The 16,140-nt window shown below is 43.8% G+C and overlaps 2 protein-coding genes across 2 annotated transcripts; both read right to left on the minus strand.

Moving 5' to 3' along the window:
- Window positions 1-204: 204 nt before the first annotated feature.
- LOC109260895 (proline-rich protein 9) lies at window positions 205-1,936 on the minus strand. The gene is made up of 2 exons (XM_019439384.2): window positions 1,812-1,936; window positions 205-1,342 (listed from the first exon to the last, which is right to left on the minus strand). Exon 2 carries the CDS (start codon window positions 1,320-1,322, stop codon window positions 996-998), a length of 327 nt encoding a protein of 108 aa, XP_019294929.1. The 5' UTR covers window positions 1,323-1,342; window positions 1,812-1,936; the 3' UTR covers window positions 205-995.
- A 9,703-nt stretch (window positions 1,937-11,639) lies between these two features.
- On the minus strand, window positions 11,640-13,384 carry LOC109260890 (late cornified envelope-like proline-rich protein 1). Its single transcript, XM_019439379.2, has 2 exons — window positions 13,250-13,384; window positions 11,640-12,075 (listed from the first exon to the last, which is right to left on the minus strand). Exon 2 carries the CDS (start codon window positions 12,050-12,052, stop codon window positions 11,756-11,758), a length of 297 nt encoding a protein of 98 aa, XP_019294924.1. The 5' UTR covers window positions 12,053-12,075; window positions 13,250-13,384; the 3' UTR covers window positions 11,640-11,755.
- Between the last annotated feature and the right edge of the window lie 2,756 nt (window positions 13,385-16,140).

The following is a 16,140-nucleotide window of genomic DNA, read 5'->3' on the forward strand; positions in this document are numbered from 1 at the left end:
AGCCCACGATGTGTTGTGGGGGAGGGTGGAGGAGTCCAGGTGATCCTCTGTCATGGAGCCTCTGTCAACATTGTTGTTCTATGCTTCTGTAAGGTCTCTTTCTCATTCCTACTCCAGATTGTCCATAAAAGGGGGAACAAAATCATCACAAGGATGGCCTGTGATTGGGTGGTGGGAAGGAAAGAGCACACATTAAGTCAGACATCAGCCTTGGGATCAGCTTTATTCTGTATTTTACCTTCACAAGGGAGAAGAAAGCAATGAAGCTGAAGAGAAGACTAGGCTGCACCACACAGACACAAATCACATGTCTAAAGAATGTACGTGAAATTACAGGGCCCAAAGCAGAACAGACATCAAGCACAAAGATCAACCAGGATCCCAGACATCCTATCTCATCTGTCCTGTTTAAATTCAACCATTTACATATGTATTTTTTTTATTTTTAAAAGCAGAACTAACATTCCAATGTCCAATAATTTGCTGTTCCTTTTTAGAATGCAGAGACTAAATGATTCAATTTTTTATTTCTGTAGTACCACCAACCTCTTCTCTGTATTCATGGTGGTGGTGGTGGTGGTGGTGATCGTACAAGGTCCATCAAATTTCAGCTTTTTTTGAGGCTTGAGTGAGAGGCTGATACTCTGAATGATGAATGAAAGCATCCTTGGCTGTTACACACTCAAGGCTGGGTTAGTTTGTGCCCCAAGGGAGCTGAACTAGGCTTCTGTGGTCTCCCCTTATAACTGCACTATTCCTATGATGGCAACCTTCTATTAGACTGCTGTGAACAATACTTATTCACAAATATTGATGAAATACAGAGAGAAATGTCTTCAGAGACAACAGACCCGGTCCTGGAATACTGAGGAAACCAGGAGGCAAGAACAAGGTGCACACAGAGGTATCCACAGGTGAAGGCTACCATAGCATCAGCTTGGGTTGGGTTTTGATCTGTTGGCCATCTTCTTGACCCCAGATGGCATTATGAGAAGTTACTTTCCCTTGCCAGGGGGCAAGCACTTCTCCTGAACTTTCTGTGGACAAACTTCCACACATTTTGTCTGAGATAGCTCCTGGCATGGCTCCACACACTGAGATGGGCATTGGTCTTGGCTTTGCTGTGGGCAACTTTCTTGGCATAATCCCTGGCACTGAGGAAGACAAACCTCCTGAACTTGCACTGGGCACTTCTCCTGGCAGGGGTCCTGGCATGGGGGAAGGCACACTTCCTCAGCATTTGCCTGGCACTGCTCTTGGGACTTTTGAAGACATGGGGGAGGCACACATGGCTGCTTGCACTGCTGTTCATTAAAGGACATCTTAGGGTAGGTAGCAGAACCTGAAACAAACACAAGATTTGAAATTAATTGCATTAACAGTATCAGGCTGGGAACTGGGAAATGAAGGGTTAGTAGAGGGAAATGGGGAGTAAATGATCACTAACCCTAATAACCTATTTGTTTGCTGTTTTTTATTCTTTTCTCTTTTCTATCCCTATGTCAGCTCCCTCTGACACCCATTTCCTAACTGGGAATATTCTCATAGCTCTTGTCTGGATACCCATAGCCCAATCCTACCTGACACCACAGTTCTACCAGAGGTTTCCCCTTCTCCTCTATTTGACAATTTCTTTTTGAAAATCAGATGCAGGATACTAAATGGAATACACAGGATGGAGTGGAAGGCTCAGGAAGTGGCAAACCACTAAAAATCAGTGGAAAGTATAAAGCCCAATGGAGGAAGAGAACAGCCTCCTTAACGTAGAGCAGGAAGCGAGAGGGAGAGAGGGCACAGATGTCTCCACTTACCTGTCTTCAACAAGACTCCACAAAGGATATGGATTGCAGAGCCCGACAAGGTAGGGGCTTTTATATAGTGCCTGGTCCTGCCTCCTACAGAACTGACTGGTCACGTGGGACAATGCTCTAATTGTGGAGTCACCATAACGAGCTTCCTCTGAAATTGCCCATGGTTTGAGTCACTGCTTGGGATGCCTGTTAATCAGCCTCCCTGTGGGCCGCTGGGTCCTCACCAGATCTCAGCAGGGAGGGGTTCCTCTTAGATCTCTCTCATTAAAGGTAGCAGCAAAAGAATGTTCATAAAACGTTATCTCAGTCTGTTAAACTGGGATTGGGTTCCTTGTCTGTCCAAACTGGTTCAGGATGTGGTGAGAGATAAGATCCACCTTATTCATCTTGCTTTCATCAATGGGGAGATTTATGTCTAAGGCCTAGGGTCTGTGTCAAGGACATGTATCGCCTGTTTTGGACATTTCCTCTGGATACCTCTTCATTGGGACTGGAAAGTCACACTTCCCGACCCAAAGAAGATGGGTTGTTTTGTGGTTCCAAGTGCACAAAGGCCCTACAGCCTCCTGAAGAGAGTGATTTTCCCTCATAGAAGGCTTGAGAGAAATTGGACTCATTTGTTACTTGTAGGGTGAAGGAGAAGAGGAAAAGGAGAAGACAGGTAATTTTCATCTTCTTAATTTTTATTTATGTCATTTCTAAAAGTGGAGTTACAGAGTTTTCACAGTGACGAAGAAAACAGGATATGGCAAGGTTGGTCTGCCTCCTTGCCTTCTCAGAACTCAGGTCAATAAAAGCCAGGGGGATGAAAGGAAAAGTGTAAAAGCAAACACACCCAGTTTTCTCTACATCCAAACCTCGGTGTGAGCTGCCACTTCTGTCTTGGGTGCCCTCTCTCTCTGTGACTTGTGAAACCCTAAGCATACTGCAAGGCTCAATTCAAGTCCACCCCCTTCCAAGAGCCTTTGCTGATTACTCTAAACCAGAAACAAATTTACCTCCTTCTGAACTCCCATACTGGTTATTGTTGGTGCTATTTATATGATATTTGCTATAGTTATTGGGAATCCTAGTTATTTAAATACAAGATCTTATTGCTACCTCAGTTGTAGGTTTCTAGAGGGTAGGGGCTAGTAAATGGAAGATCAATGACTATTAATGCAGTGAATGCATTAATTAAGGAATAAAGAAGGTAAATGTAGGAGACAGCTGGAGTAGAGGAGGATCTCATGTATTAGAGGATGAAAAAAAAAATTTGTTTTTATGAAAGAAGCACCTAGAGCACAAAGTGGGGCCTTTTTCTTGTTTGCTAAAGTTGATCAAACCCCAGGGACTTAAAGATGATAGGCCCCTCTAACTTGAAGAAGTATGTTTAGGTCATTTCCTAAGAAAAAGTGTTTGGCTAAAATCAGAGTTTCCTTTAAAGGTTTATACAATTTTTGCATGCTTGATCCCCAAAATAGTTTTTAAAAGGTGAGCTGAGGAAGATCAGGTGACATTTTGGTCTTTAGGACTTGTGCAGAGAGGATTGATGTAGCACCAGCATGGGCCCCCTCAGTGACCTGTAAGAGGCAGGTGCCCAGGGTGGGAGGGGTCGGAGGTAGGCCTAGGAGAATCATGCTGATGTTATTGTGAGGCACATGATCTCCTGGGGACTGGGGTGAGAGTGGAGCTATGCAGGATGAGGAGAGGGATTTGGAAGATCCATGGGTATTTCTGAAGGGGCACGGTCATTTGGAGAACCTGGGAACTGGGTGATCAAGTATAGGATGGGGGGTAAGGGGTTCCTTCTTTTCTTTCTTTTCTTTTTTCATCTCCTCTTTCCTCTTCTCCTTTCCCTCTTCATCTCCTCCATCTTTTGTATGAAATGTTGTCTAAGAAACAAGATGACTCTCTGGAGTTCTAAGAGACAAGAAATTCTCCATCACTGGGTTTATTCATCCCTTTAGTCATTCATGGCTCTGCTTGGAGTCATTCATGGTTCTGAGACTGTGGACTTATGGAGAATATTGGCAAAAGTAAGCCCCCATGCTTGAGAAGAAGGCCCTTTCATGAGTCTTGGATAGCTGCAAGGTCCTGGAAGGCTCCTGGGGGAGATGTCTGCTCTGTGTTTTGCTGGACGGTAAGAATTAGCAGGCAAGGAGGGCAGGCAAAGGTATTGCAGGTGCCTGGAAGAAGGAGTGCTGCTAGAACCCAACTGAGAGGAGAGCCTGGGGCTGACTCAAGAAAGTGGTGGGTGGGAGGCTGGGGGCAGAGCCTGCTTGGTTGAGATTTCCAGAAGTTCTCTACAATAGGATGCACAAGGTGACCTTGCTTGTGCCCCATGCATTTCTGTATCTTTGGCTGAGACTCAGGAAGAGACCAAATAGGGTTATGTATAACAATGAAGAAAGCAGGCCATGTTCTCATGGAGGAGGTAATGCGGTTAGGAAGAGGCCAGAGTTCAACTTCTCTCAAAGGACTGTCTCTGCCTCACAGTGAGCTGATGACATTGAAGTGGGTCCGATGTAATCACAAGGGCCCTTCAATGTGTAAAAGGGGGCAGAAGAGTCAGTTTCACAGTGATGTGATGTGAGAAAGATTGGCTACTGTTGGTTTTGAAGATGGAGACCAGGCACCAGGAATGTGGACAACCTCTAGAAGCTGGGAAAGGCAAGTGAACAGATTCCTCCTTAGAGCCTACAGAAGGAGATAGAGTCCTGTTGGCATTTTGGTTTTAGCTCAGAGAGACCTGTGTCAGACTTTGGGCTTCCAGAACTCTAAAATAATATATACTTATGTTATTTTAAGCCACTAAAGTTACGGTAACTTGTTACAGCAGCAATAGAAAATTAATACACCTTTCCAATTTCTGAAGATCTTGGAAGTCTCAAATGAAGAAGTAAAATCCCACTTAGCACTCCCTCATTTAAGTACCTACTCACTGGTCATGTCAGCTCCTCAGAGTCAAAGACAAGCTTTGGTGATGCATGGGAAAAGAACTGGATTCAGGACCCCCACTGACCTGGAGTTGATTCAATTACAGAGTATGTGTAATACTGGATACACTACTTAGCCTCTCAGAGCCTTAATTTCCTCTTGTTGAGAAGGGATAACATTATTTCACAGATTCCTTGTGAGGAATAAATTCGAGAACATATGCACCAACACTTAGAGCCATCAAGCTACTTATAGAATGTTAGTGTCATCTGAATCTGTTCAGGACTTAAATCCCTCACAAAGCATTCTCAATTCTCTCAGTTCTTGTTCCATCTCTACTCTCCCCCCAGCACTCTCTTTTCTTATGGTTTTCTAATCACTGGGATGCAGTAGACTACACAGAGGCCCAAAGATTTGGCTCTGTTCCAAACAAGAGGTGTGACTTCAGGCAAGCCCCTGAATCTTTCTGGCCTCAGTTTCATCATCTTTAAAATAGTAAAGGTAGACTAGAAGTCAATTCAGGTCCAATGCAGCTTTGATATTCTGTGATACTGTAAATGTGATCATAAATGATTTGCCCAGGCATCTATATGACTTTGTAAGTATGTGGGTGCATGTCTGTAGGGAGAGTGGTGGAGAGGGTCTCTTCCTCCTTGATTAGGTTATGATTTATAATCCACTTAGTTTTCTGTTTTCTGTGGGTGGCAGTGGCCTAGCCAGGTGGCTGAATGACCTTAGAAAGCCTATCTTTTCCTAGGTGCAGAGTGGGAGTATTTTGGGGTCTGAGTCCTCAAAAATCAACCTTAGTGGTTCAGTATCTGGGGTTGTAGCCTGGACAGCTGTGGGGATATTGTCTCACTCTAAATCTTAAGATTAGGTGACTAAATAGTTTCTGTAACCATCCCCAGCCCTTTAGCAAGACTGGGGCTAATCTGATTGAATGCCATCTGAGATTTAAGATTTTAAATTTCTGCAGCTGTCATTATTGGGAGCCAGGGTATAATTACACAGGATCAGCAGAAGAGAGTCAGGTGTGTGCAGGACATGTTCCCCCCCTTCCCATCAAATAACTATCTCCTTTGTTCAGATCATAAAAGTTCCCAGACTCTTCTGATTCACTCTACTGGCCCATCTGCATATTACAGGGCAGTGGCTCTGATAAAGCTGAATGGTGCAGAATGTGGCTCACCCCATTCCCTGGGAGCAGGTGCCTCTGGAGAGCCTGTGGGCTCCTGGAGGAGAGTCCACCACCCCCTCACTTCCCTGTCTCCAGTGTCACCTGTATAGACAGTCTGAATCAGAGGCTGTGGGAGGGGCTGAGGGTTACTGGCCACTGTGCCCAGAGGGGACATGACAGTACACCTGATTCCCCTTCTTTGTTTCAGTCCAACACATGCTTTAAATAGGAGGCACTAAATTATTTATTAACTGCATTTTTTTAGATGAGGCAAATGAGGTACAAAAATGTTAAGGGTCTAGTTCAAGACCATATGGTGAGCTCGTCTGGACCAGGCAATGGCCCATGTAAAAACATTTAGGACAAAACCATACTGGGGATTCTTTATAAACTTCAAGGAGGCAACAAAGATGCAGACCAGTCAGTGGCTCTAAACAGTTTTGAGATGATTGAGAAATATACATATGTACACATCTTTACCTTCAGAGGATTCATGGCCCCAAGGTTAAAGACCACTGACACAGGAAATGGGGGAGAAGTGTGTACCCAAATTGTTTATGTTGATATTGGTCTTCAGTCCTTTTCCTCTTTGAGTCTGGGTCCTGGCTCTCTGTGGCCTAAATTGGGGTTAGAAATCCTAGACTCTTCTAGAAACCAAATCAGTGTGAACTTGGTTAAGATGGTTCTCACTCTGGAGCTGGGTTTCCTCACCCAGATACTGAGGCACTGAGCACATTCCATGCCACATCTGGCAAATTTTATGCTCAGTCATGCAAAAGTCCGCATCTGGCTTATACTGTGATTTGTGGGGTCTGGGGCACAGTTTGATAATGGGGTGGAGGGAATGACCCTATAAATCTGCTTGCCTTCAAAGATATTTGCCTTCCTTTTCTTTAACTCCCTCTCTCCCCATCAAGCCTGCTGTACCACTCAGCAGATGGAAGAACAGGACAGGTGCCACAGCAGATAGGGGTGAGGACTCTCAGCACTGACCAGCTTCCGGAGTGCTTTTGTGTTCTGGCTTTCTAAGTTCAGTTTCTCATGCCAAGGGCTTTGCATATACCATCTCACAGGTCACTCCTCTCCACACCTCAGTGAGACTCTTCTCATTCTGCAGGAGAAGAAACTGAGACCCCTTCTCCCACTGAGGTGACACAAATTGCCTTGGCTACACAGTTGAGAGTGTAGAGTTCACTTGGAATCTCACCTTCCAAGGTGAGAAATCTGCTCAGAGGCAGGCTGCACTTCCCAGGTGAGGTTGGGGGGAGGACTGGCAGGATCTACCTCTTGTCTGTCATTGAAAGCAATCAATGCCAGGGATGCCCTTTTCTCAGCCCCAGGCCACCCATATTCAGCCCCGTCTCCCTCTCCAATCTCTGAATTCTGGGAATGACACGTGTGTGGAGGGTAAGGAACACAGTAGCCAGGGCCTCATCTCAGAGTAAACTCCTTTTCTTTGGAAAAGTGCATCCAAAACTGCTGAACATGCACTCATTTATCGTTATTGAATATCTTCATTGTGTGCCGGGCCGTATCTGTTCTCAAAGAACTTACAGCCCAATGTAAACAGATGGACAGAATATGGCAGGGTAAGTGTTACAGGAGAAAGGTGTGGATGCTCTGAGACCACATAAAGGGGCATTTGACCGGCCTGCTGGGGACAGTGGAGGAAGATTCCTGGAGCGGGTAACCTCTCAGTTGGGTTCTGATGGAGATGAAGACCAGCCCAGCCCAATCCTCAGAGGACCCTTGATGGAAGGAGAAGAATGATAGAGGACAGACAAGTGTAAAGTCATGCAGGCCAGAAACTCTCTGCTGTGCCAGAAGTGCCAGGGGTTACCTGTTGCTGGGCTGCACAGCTCTAGAAGGAGAGAGAAGTGGCAAGGTAAAGCCAGACAAGGAGGTGGGGGCCAGCTCCAGAAGAGTTTCCCATGACTGGTCAAGTTATTTGAGCTGTTATTTAGGCAAAAAGGAGCCTTTTAAGGATTTTGCACAAGGAAGTGACATGTTTAGATTGGGATTTTAACCAGTCTACCTTAGCTGCCTTCCATTGGAGGCAGGACTAGAAGGTGAGCTTGGAACCTCACAAGCCAGTTAGGAGGTTCTGGGTGGTATAGGTGAGAGACAATGTGAGCGTTTCTGTTGGAAAGAGCATAAACCCTCAGTCTGAGCAGCATTTCTTCCCAGCCTGGGAGAGAGCATGGAGCTCTGCAGATGAGGTTTCATGTACCAGGTACAGCTGAAAATACCCTGATTTGAGTTTTATGATCAGTTTGTATTTTAGCATCTTTATGTGTTTGGCAATTGACTTACTGTATTTACCAATCTGTTTCTTTGCTGAGCATCAAAAGCTGTGGCACAGAAGTGGTTATGGCTCGTTATTGTCAATAAAGCCTCCCAGGATGTGCTTGTGCTCATATCCCTGGCTGGAGTATTTGGTCATGTGGAAGCAAGAGGGGCAGTTAGGACAGGTTCAGTAACTGGTTCCTTGTTGCCATCTCTACAGCTGACATTTGCATGTGAGGGACGCATGAAAGTGAGCTCTAAGTTGTCTTCCAGCTTCACAGCTTCAAAGCAAGACATCCTTGTGATTGTGTGCCAGCCCTTTCATAAAGTACTGGCCCAGCTCACAGTGCCACCCCCAGCTGGCTTGGTCTGGGAGGACTTACAAGTCCTTTTGCAAGGCCAGCTGTATGGTTTCTTGAGAAACCACGATGCAAGAGGGCCTGTGGTAGAGTCTTCTCTTATTGTTTTTCCATGAAAGGAGAGGGCTTGGTCCTGCCCAATCACATTATCTGTGAGCCATCAAGCCTGGCACTGCACAGATTCTTGTGATGCCACTCTTCAAGTGTCGCTTATTTATTTATACAACCCTCTACCATTTGGGGCAGGGCCCTGGTGACTGCCGCTGGGGCTGGCAGTAATTATGGCATTCTGCAGGGAGGTAGCACACTCATCACGTTCTAGCCATCTTTCCTGGCATTGCCTTTGATCCAGGTTTTGCTGGGAAAGTAGCCATTAGGAGATGTGTATCTTTGGATTCATTTACATGGGAGAAAAGAGAATTAAAGTGGCAAATGGATGGTTTCATGTTCTCAGAGATGGCCTCCACCCAGTCTGTGCCCAGAGTCCTCAGAGCAACCCGGGAGAGCACCAACACCTGACCCACACTGCCATAGGGCCATGGGACATCTGAGACCAAGACCATACCCCTGAAAGGAAGGCACACAAAGTGGGATGCCTTCTGCATGTTGTGCACTCAGGTGTAGGAAGATGTTCTTCCTTCTTTTCCTTTGTTTTTGTTTTTATTTTTGTTCATTAAGCAAATAAAGATTTGGGGGGTTTCTGAAGTATTCCTGATTATATAATTTTTTTCCCACTATATGAGAAATAAAAGCTTACTAATGAAAATACAAAGGCTAGTGAAAATAAAAATACTCCACAGGTTACAACTCCATTGTCCTAAAATAACTAAGAATGTTGACAAATTTTCTTCTATTATTATTATTATTATTATTATTATTATAAGTTTTTGGTTAAATATAATTGCTTTTATCCTATACGTCCAACTGGGGCCTTGCTCTTTCCCCCTTAGCACATTTTAATAATTGCATAATGTTTCATCAAGTAAATAGATCTAAATGCATTTAATCAAATTCCTGTTAGATATTTAAATTGTTTCTAAGTCACACTGTGATAATCTGACATACATACATAGCTTTTTTTTTTTTCCATTTTGGAATTATTTTTCTTTCTAAGACATGGAATAACAATTGGGTTCAAGGATTTTATGCTTTTGATGTATGTTTCTATATTCCTCAAATTCTTTTTTAAAAGGAGTTTTGTCTATTTATGCTTTCTCCAACTGTGGCACACTCTTTAGCACTGGGATTCTCAGATATTGTTTAAAAGTGACCATTAAAAAATGGAAAAGACTGTCACCTTATAGTGCTATTTCCTCCCTCCTTTGTGATCTCTACTGAGGTTTAAGAGTTGTCCATCTATTGTCAACAGTTGACCATATGTCCCCTAATGCCCTAAACTAGGCTTCCAGAGGCTCCTAGTGTCCAGGAAGTACCTCTCTGCAAGGACTCTGAGACCCAAAGGACTCTTCACATCCAGAAAATGAGGAGTTGCATGCCTACAGCCTTGTCTAGCTCTCATATTCTAAAAGTCTGCTTCTGCAACTAGCTCATTATATGACTTGGTCTGATGAGGATCCCAGGTGTCTTGGGCACATTTTGGACTATTTGTACTTACTGTACCTTTGTGGTTCTGAACCAGCTTCCAGACTCAGAAGGATATGAAGCTGTTTATATGCCATGATTCCATGGGCAACCAGTGATTTCTTACTGTGATAGCAGAGAATCCTAAACCTACTTCCACTTGACTTTTGTGGGTTGTAATGACAAACTTGGTCACAGAGGCAGGCTCAAACACTTCTGGGCAATCAGGTTTATTTTCTGGAAGTAATAGCAGCATTTCATGCCCAACTTGTCAACAAGCTGGGTCTGCACCTGGCCAAGGACCTTACCACATGGAGGGGGGTCTGAGGAGAGGAGCAGACCCACCCTGAAGATGAGTAGAGACTGGTGGAGAGGAGGGAGCTTGAAATGGTGACCACACTCCCAGGCCCTGACATCCCAGTTCCTATAGTTCTAATTCTATGCCTCTTCTCCATCCTAATACCCTTCCCAGGAATATAAGCCAATATATTCCCTTTTGTGAATTAAACAATGTTGATGTGGACTTCCCTAGCCACTTGTAAGTAATCCCCACTTTACAACTGTAAATATTTTTCCTGTTCATTCCTAATTGAGGTCCTTACAGATTTATCCTTTTTTGTGTGTGCTGAAGTTTTCCTTTTGGAATTTTATAGATTCACAGGTTGTTGCCCAAATAGAGCATCTTTCACCGGAATTCTCTCCATGGCGACATGTTACAAAACTATGGTTCAGTATCCAAACCAGCCAGCTGACATTAGTGTAGTCCACAACTCCAGTTTGTTTGTTTTTTTAATTTTTAAAAGAGTACCTATCTGTGCTTACAGGTATAATTTAGAAACTATTGCCTCAGGAGACTTACAGCCTAATAAGGAAAAAAGGCACAGGGCAATTATGTTCAGGTGTGACATATGAGACCTGGGAAGGTGCCATGTGCTCCCCTCTCTGAGTGCTGGCTGTGTTCCATTAAATCAGGTGCTTGGGCACATGTTCGCCCCCTAAGCCTCATGACAACCCTGTAAGCTTACTGCTAGCATCAGCACTCCTTTTACAGAGAGAAGGAAACCAAAGATCAAAGCAGAGCTAGAGTTTAAGCCCACTCAGCCTGTTTTCAGAGTGTTCTGCCCAAGCATTATGCAGTGGGATTAATAGCGGAGGGTAGAATTTTTCCTGAGCCTTTCTGGACCTTTCCTCAATGTACCACTCCTCTTTCCCCCTCATGCCCACTTCCTCTGTCATGAGTACTTGGGCTCCTGAGGCGAACCACTGTAACAGCCATATTTACAGCTCTCTCAGGCTGCAGTCTCTGGATGTGCCCCTCAAGAGATGCCATATTCCTCTATGCAGCAGGTGGGGCCAGAGGGGAGGCCATTTTCAAAAGTTGTTGATTGTAGAGTAAGGGCTCTAGCCTCCCTCTAGAGTGAGGGATTGTGTCTTGGTGGTTTAGTGCTAGAAAACAACAAACAAAAAACTACAAAAAGAGAAAAAAAAAACACAGGAGAAGAAAGCTTTGCACAGCAGAGGAATATGTTTACTTGTCAGTTCATGGCTTCAGGTTTCAGCACCAAGATGGTGAACATGGTGAAGATGTTGGAGGTACTGGGTTGAGTGGTACCCTTGGTGCCTCACTCTGGGGGTGGGCAGGGTGGTGGGCATTTAGGAGGACAGGGCTTGGCACAGGGCTTGGGAGGGGAGGGAGCTGGGCATGGAGGAGGGCACGGTGGGGGGCACAGCGAGGGGTATGGTGGGCACTTTGGTGGTGGTGGGCACTTCTCCCGTGGACACTTCTCAGAGCACCGTTGCAGAAGCTTCTTTAAACAGCTGGGTTGGCATTTGGCCTCACACTTTTGTTCACATCTGGGATCACAGTTCTTGGGCTCATTCTTGGGGTCACTAGATTTATTTTTATCATCACTCGACATTCTTTTTTTTGATTTTCTGGGCCCTGTAAAGAAATATGCAACAGGTGGTATGTGGGAGACCATACTGCAAGATAGGAGAGGACCAGCAATGCCTTCCCACTCATATCTCCTTCCCATCCTTGCTCTTATGAAAACTTTCCCAGGGTGGTTTGGGCTCTAGACCAAATTCTTATTGAAAGGCTGTCCTCTTGTCCTTGGAGTGGATGACATTTCTTGGTCTCTCCACCTTTACTCTGCTTTTTGTTCACTTACTCTTTCCTCCATTCCGAATCTCCCAATAGGAGTTCTCAACCTAGCATCCTGGAACCACCCCTCACCCATGATAAAATCATATTTAATCATATATTTATCAATTTAATTGCTATCTTTTGTAACACCCTGTGTTTTAATTCATCTAAATGTACTATTCTGAAGTCATAAGTTTGGTTAGACTGCTAAAGGCATTCATGGCATAACAAGTGTTTTAAAGAACTCCTTTAGGGCCACCTCCATCTGGAGATGGAACAAGAAGATATAATAATGGGTCTAGGGACTCAGGACACTTCTTTCAATCCTGTGTCCTGCCTAAGACCTCAAAGCCTTGATTTCTTCACTTGAGAACTTGGGATGGGAAGATAATTCAATTTCTACCATGGCTGAACTCCCATGGGCCACTATGGGACTCTTCCTCCCCATGAATACAGGAAAGGAAGAAATCAGGAGAGGAGGAGATGAGCTGGGAAATTCTAATTCTTCTGAAAACATGAATGTGAGAGCCACAAAATATGATTTTAATGAAGAATTTTTTTTTTCTCCCTCTGTTAAGTTTTGGCCTGAGCTAGGTCTTCTTCTATGGATGGTTTTACTTCCAGGTATGAACACGGCTTTTCAGTCCCTGAAAATACTTGCAAGTTGTATCTAACTGGTACACCTTTGGTTTCCTTTAAGAATATAAAGTAAACTTTTATCTAATTTAGTTTTAAAATCAGTATAGCTCTCTGGAGAAATAGATCATTAAATTAAACTCCAAATTTGTTAAGAATATCTCTTTCAAAGGGGATAAAGCTACCCCCTTTCTTGTTACCAAAAATGAGAGGAGGATTTCATTCAAAAATAGCCATCGTCTTAACCCTGTTCAATGCATGGGATGCCATAGGTCATTCTCAGGAAAGGAGAGAAAAAAGACGGGGCATTTCCAGTTGTCCAAATGCAACTCACCCTTTTGTATTGGTAGTGAACTTGACAAGTAGTCGAGTGAGGTGGGTGGTATTTCTGTGCTTGAGAAGGTGGATTTTCCCTCTGGCTCCTCTGTCCAGCTCTGAGGAAGCTAGGGGGTGGGGGAGGGAAAGCCCCAATTGTGACCTCATCACTGCATCATCAGGTAGCTATTGTTGTGTGACTCCAGAGCTCCCAGCTCAACTCAAGCCCTTGAGAATAGACTGCTTCTTCACCCCCCTTTGCTGTGTTTCAAAATTCATGCTGGTGAAATCAGACCATGGTGAATACTATTGAGTTCTAAGGATAAGAAGGCTTATTGTTGCTAGTAGCAGAAAAACTCTGTTTACACATGGTCTCCCTTTCCTCCCAAATTTTACCTCTTTTGAACTTGGTCCTCCACCTTTCTAGTAGAGCTTCCTGGATTGCTCACAGTCATTTTCATTCTCTTCTCCCTAGTTTCTAATACGAGAGTCTGAAACCTCTTTTTGCCACTCCACTCATCCTAAATTATTTCAGCTCTTTTTCTGTGTTTCTGCCTATATTTCACTGATTGTTGTGGTTTGCAATTTTTTTTTAATCAGGGAGTGGATATCTCTTGATGTCCAAGGTAAACTCTCCTTATTGTATAGAGCTTGAGTTGATATTCCTGACCAGTTCTGACATATTGTGTTAACCACAATTCCTGCCTTAGAGTAGACAGGTTTGCCTCTGAGAAAATTCCTTCCTTGCCTTTTCAAAGGCCTGGCCAGTGGATCTCTATGGCTGCACCAGGAGTGTGTCTGGGTGGTAGTAGGAGGTTGGTGTGGGAAAGGCAAGTGGGTGGGATACATAGTGTCTTGGACTCAGGAAGTTCATCTTGGCTGATGACTTTTGGTTAAAATTGTGAAATGATTGTCTAAGGTGTTGACAGAGATTTCTGACAGCAAAGGGTGGGATGGACTAGTGGATGGGGCAGTGGAGCAAAAGATGCAGTAGCCTGTTTCAAAGAGATTATAAATATCTTGAAGTCTGAAGTAAGGTGGTGGTAGTGGTAGGAAAGGGTACTAATGAGAGAAGCATCATCAGAGAAGTGTATTTATAGGATTTAGTTAATGGGAAATTGAGAATAAAATTATGAAAGATGACTCCCGGGTGTTATTGTTAATGGGTGCTGAAGAAACAGAATATATTTGTGTTAGAAGATGAGTTTGAGTCTGAGCAGGTTGAGTGTGGTCACAGTGGAACATCTTAAACGGTTATTGGAAGTGTGACTCCTGCCTTGTGCCACTGAGCAGACTGAGACCTTGAGTTATATTCAGTAAAACAGGTGTTTGCTGAGTGGATAAGGATGAGAGAGGATTGGAGGAGAGAAAAGAAAAGGTACTGGGTAGGATGGGGAATCCCAGTATAGGGTTTATTTGGTATTTGCAAAGGATAAAGAACGTCATACAAAACTTAAACCCAAATGAATCCAAATGAAAGGGGAGAGTGGGCAGAATTTAACCCCCTGTCACTAGGATAAGTGTTGTACCCATTATCATGATATAACCTACCCCTCCATCCTCATTTTCTTTGCTCTATAATTTTCGTAATTATGAGCTCTAGCTCTTCAAAGCTGTTGAGAAGCAATTTCTGCACCCATCTCAAGAGACTCAGCTCCATCTGCTGTTCAGCTCTGAAGCAAAGTTAGCAATCCGGTTATGGACAAGGCAGTTATTTGTGATAGTTATGTCAAAAGATGTAGTGATTTTGACTGGCTATTGTCTAGCTATTTCCTCTTCACTCTCTCCTTTCTCCCCTCTCCTATTTCTTGCTCAAGAAATTCCCACTGAATGAAAGTATATCATCCATAGGACTTCTACTAGGACATTTGTCCTTATCTTTTCAGTCTTTAAAACCCTCCTCTAAAGGCCAAGACTCCTGGCACTATTACGTTTAGTCTCCTGGCTATCAGCCTCACCTTTGGTTCAGGGTTTGGTCAACAACTGGCTGACGGCAAGGCACTGCCGAGGTGAATAAAGAACAGCCTCTGGACCTGTTGGGTATCAGAGGAAAGGAGGCTTAAATGAGAGAAGAGTGGGTATCAAACCCCCAGGTTAAGAATGAGGACCCTGGAATCAGGCTCTGGGTTCAAATCCCACCATCATTTTTTTACTTACCACATGGCCCCTATGATTGACTTCACTTTCTAAATCTCAGTTGCTTCATCCACAGAATGTGATGATAATAATAACACCCATCTTAGGACTGTATGTAACTTATACTGAGCACTCATAACAGGCGCATTTCCAAGTGTAAAACCTACACTGTCACCCAGGACACTGTCTCATTCTACTTATGGGCTGCTGTGAAGATTAAATGAGATTCTATGAATAAAGAGCCCCCAGTAAATGTTTGCTGTGCATGTGCATTATTATTTTTGTCAGTGTTTTCCTGACTCTTTCATCCCTTGGCTTGCTGACTATCCTCCCTACCCCACAATTTTGTCCCTGAAATCTCACTTCTCCATATCATTGTTTCCTGCCTTCCAGTTAACATTCCTGATGGTGTTTACAGGAAGAATAGATATTTCAGTATTCATAAATGATTTCAGTTTTGAGTAATTATGTAAGAGTTGATGTAAGTGTTATTGATAACAGATAGTAATTTAAACATCTACTAGTCCAAAAAAAGCAGACCATTCAGCGGTTTATCTTTGTGAGCCTCAAGGCCTTGTCTGGCTGCATATTGTACCAGGACAGGGATTCTATGTGTCGGCAGTTTAACTTCACTTGGTTCTTCTCTCTGTTTTTTAGGTGAAGTCTTCTTTTTCTGTTTTTTTTTCCCCTCTGTGTAATTTTTGTCAAATAAACAGTCCTTATAAGATAGAGTCAAGAAATGACTCTATTCTTCCCCTTGGTGCCTGTTAAGAC

The sequence above is a fragment of the Panthera pardus genome, unplaced genomic scaffold (assembly GCF_024362965.1).
Source record: "Panthera pardus isolate Hobbes unplaced genomic scaffold, ASM2436296v1 HiC_scaffold_120, whole genome shotgun sequence".
Taxonomy (NCBI): Eukaryota; Metazoa; Chordata; class Mammalia; order Carnivora; family Felidae; genus Panthera; species Panthera pardus.

Coding starts and splice junctions, on each gene's coding strand:
- LOC109260890 (XM_019439379.2), bottom strand. CDS start 12,052: ATGTCGAGTGATGATAAAAATAAATCTAGTGACCCCAAGAATGAGCCC.
- LOC109260895 (XM_019439384.2), bottom strand. CDS start 1,322: ATGTCCTTTAATGAACAGCAGTGCAAGCAGCCATGTGTGCCTCCCCCA.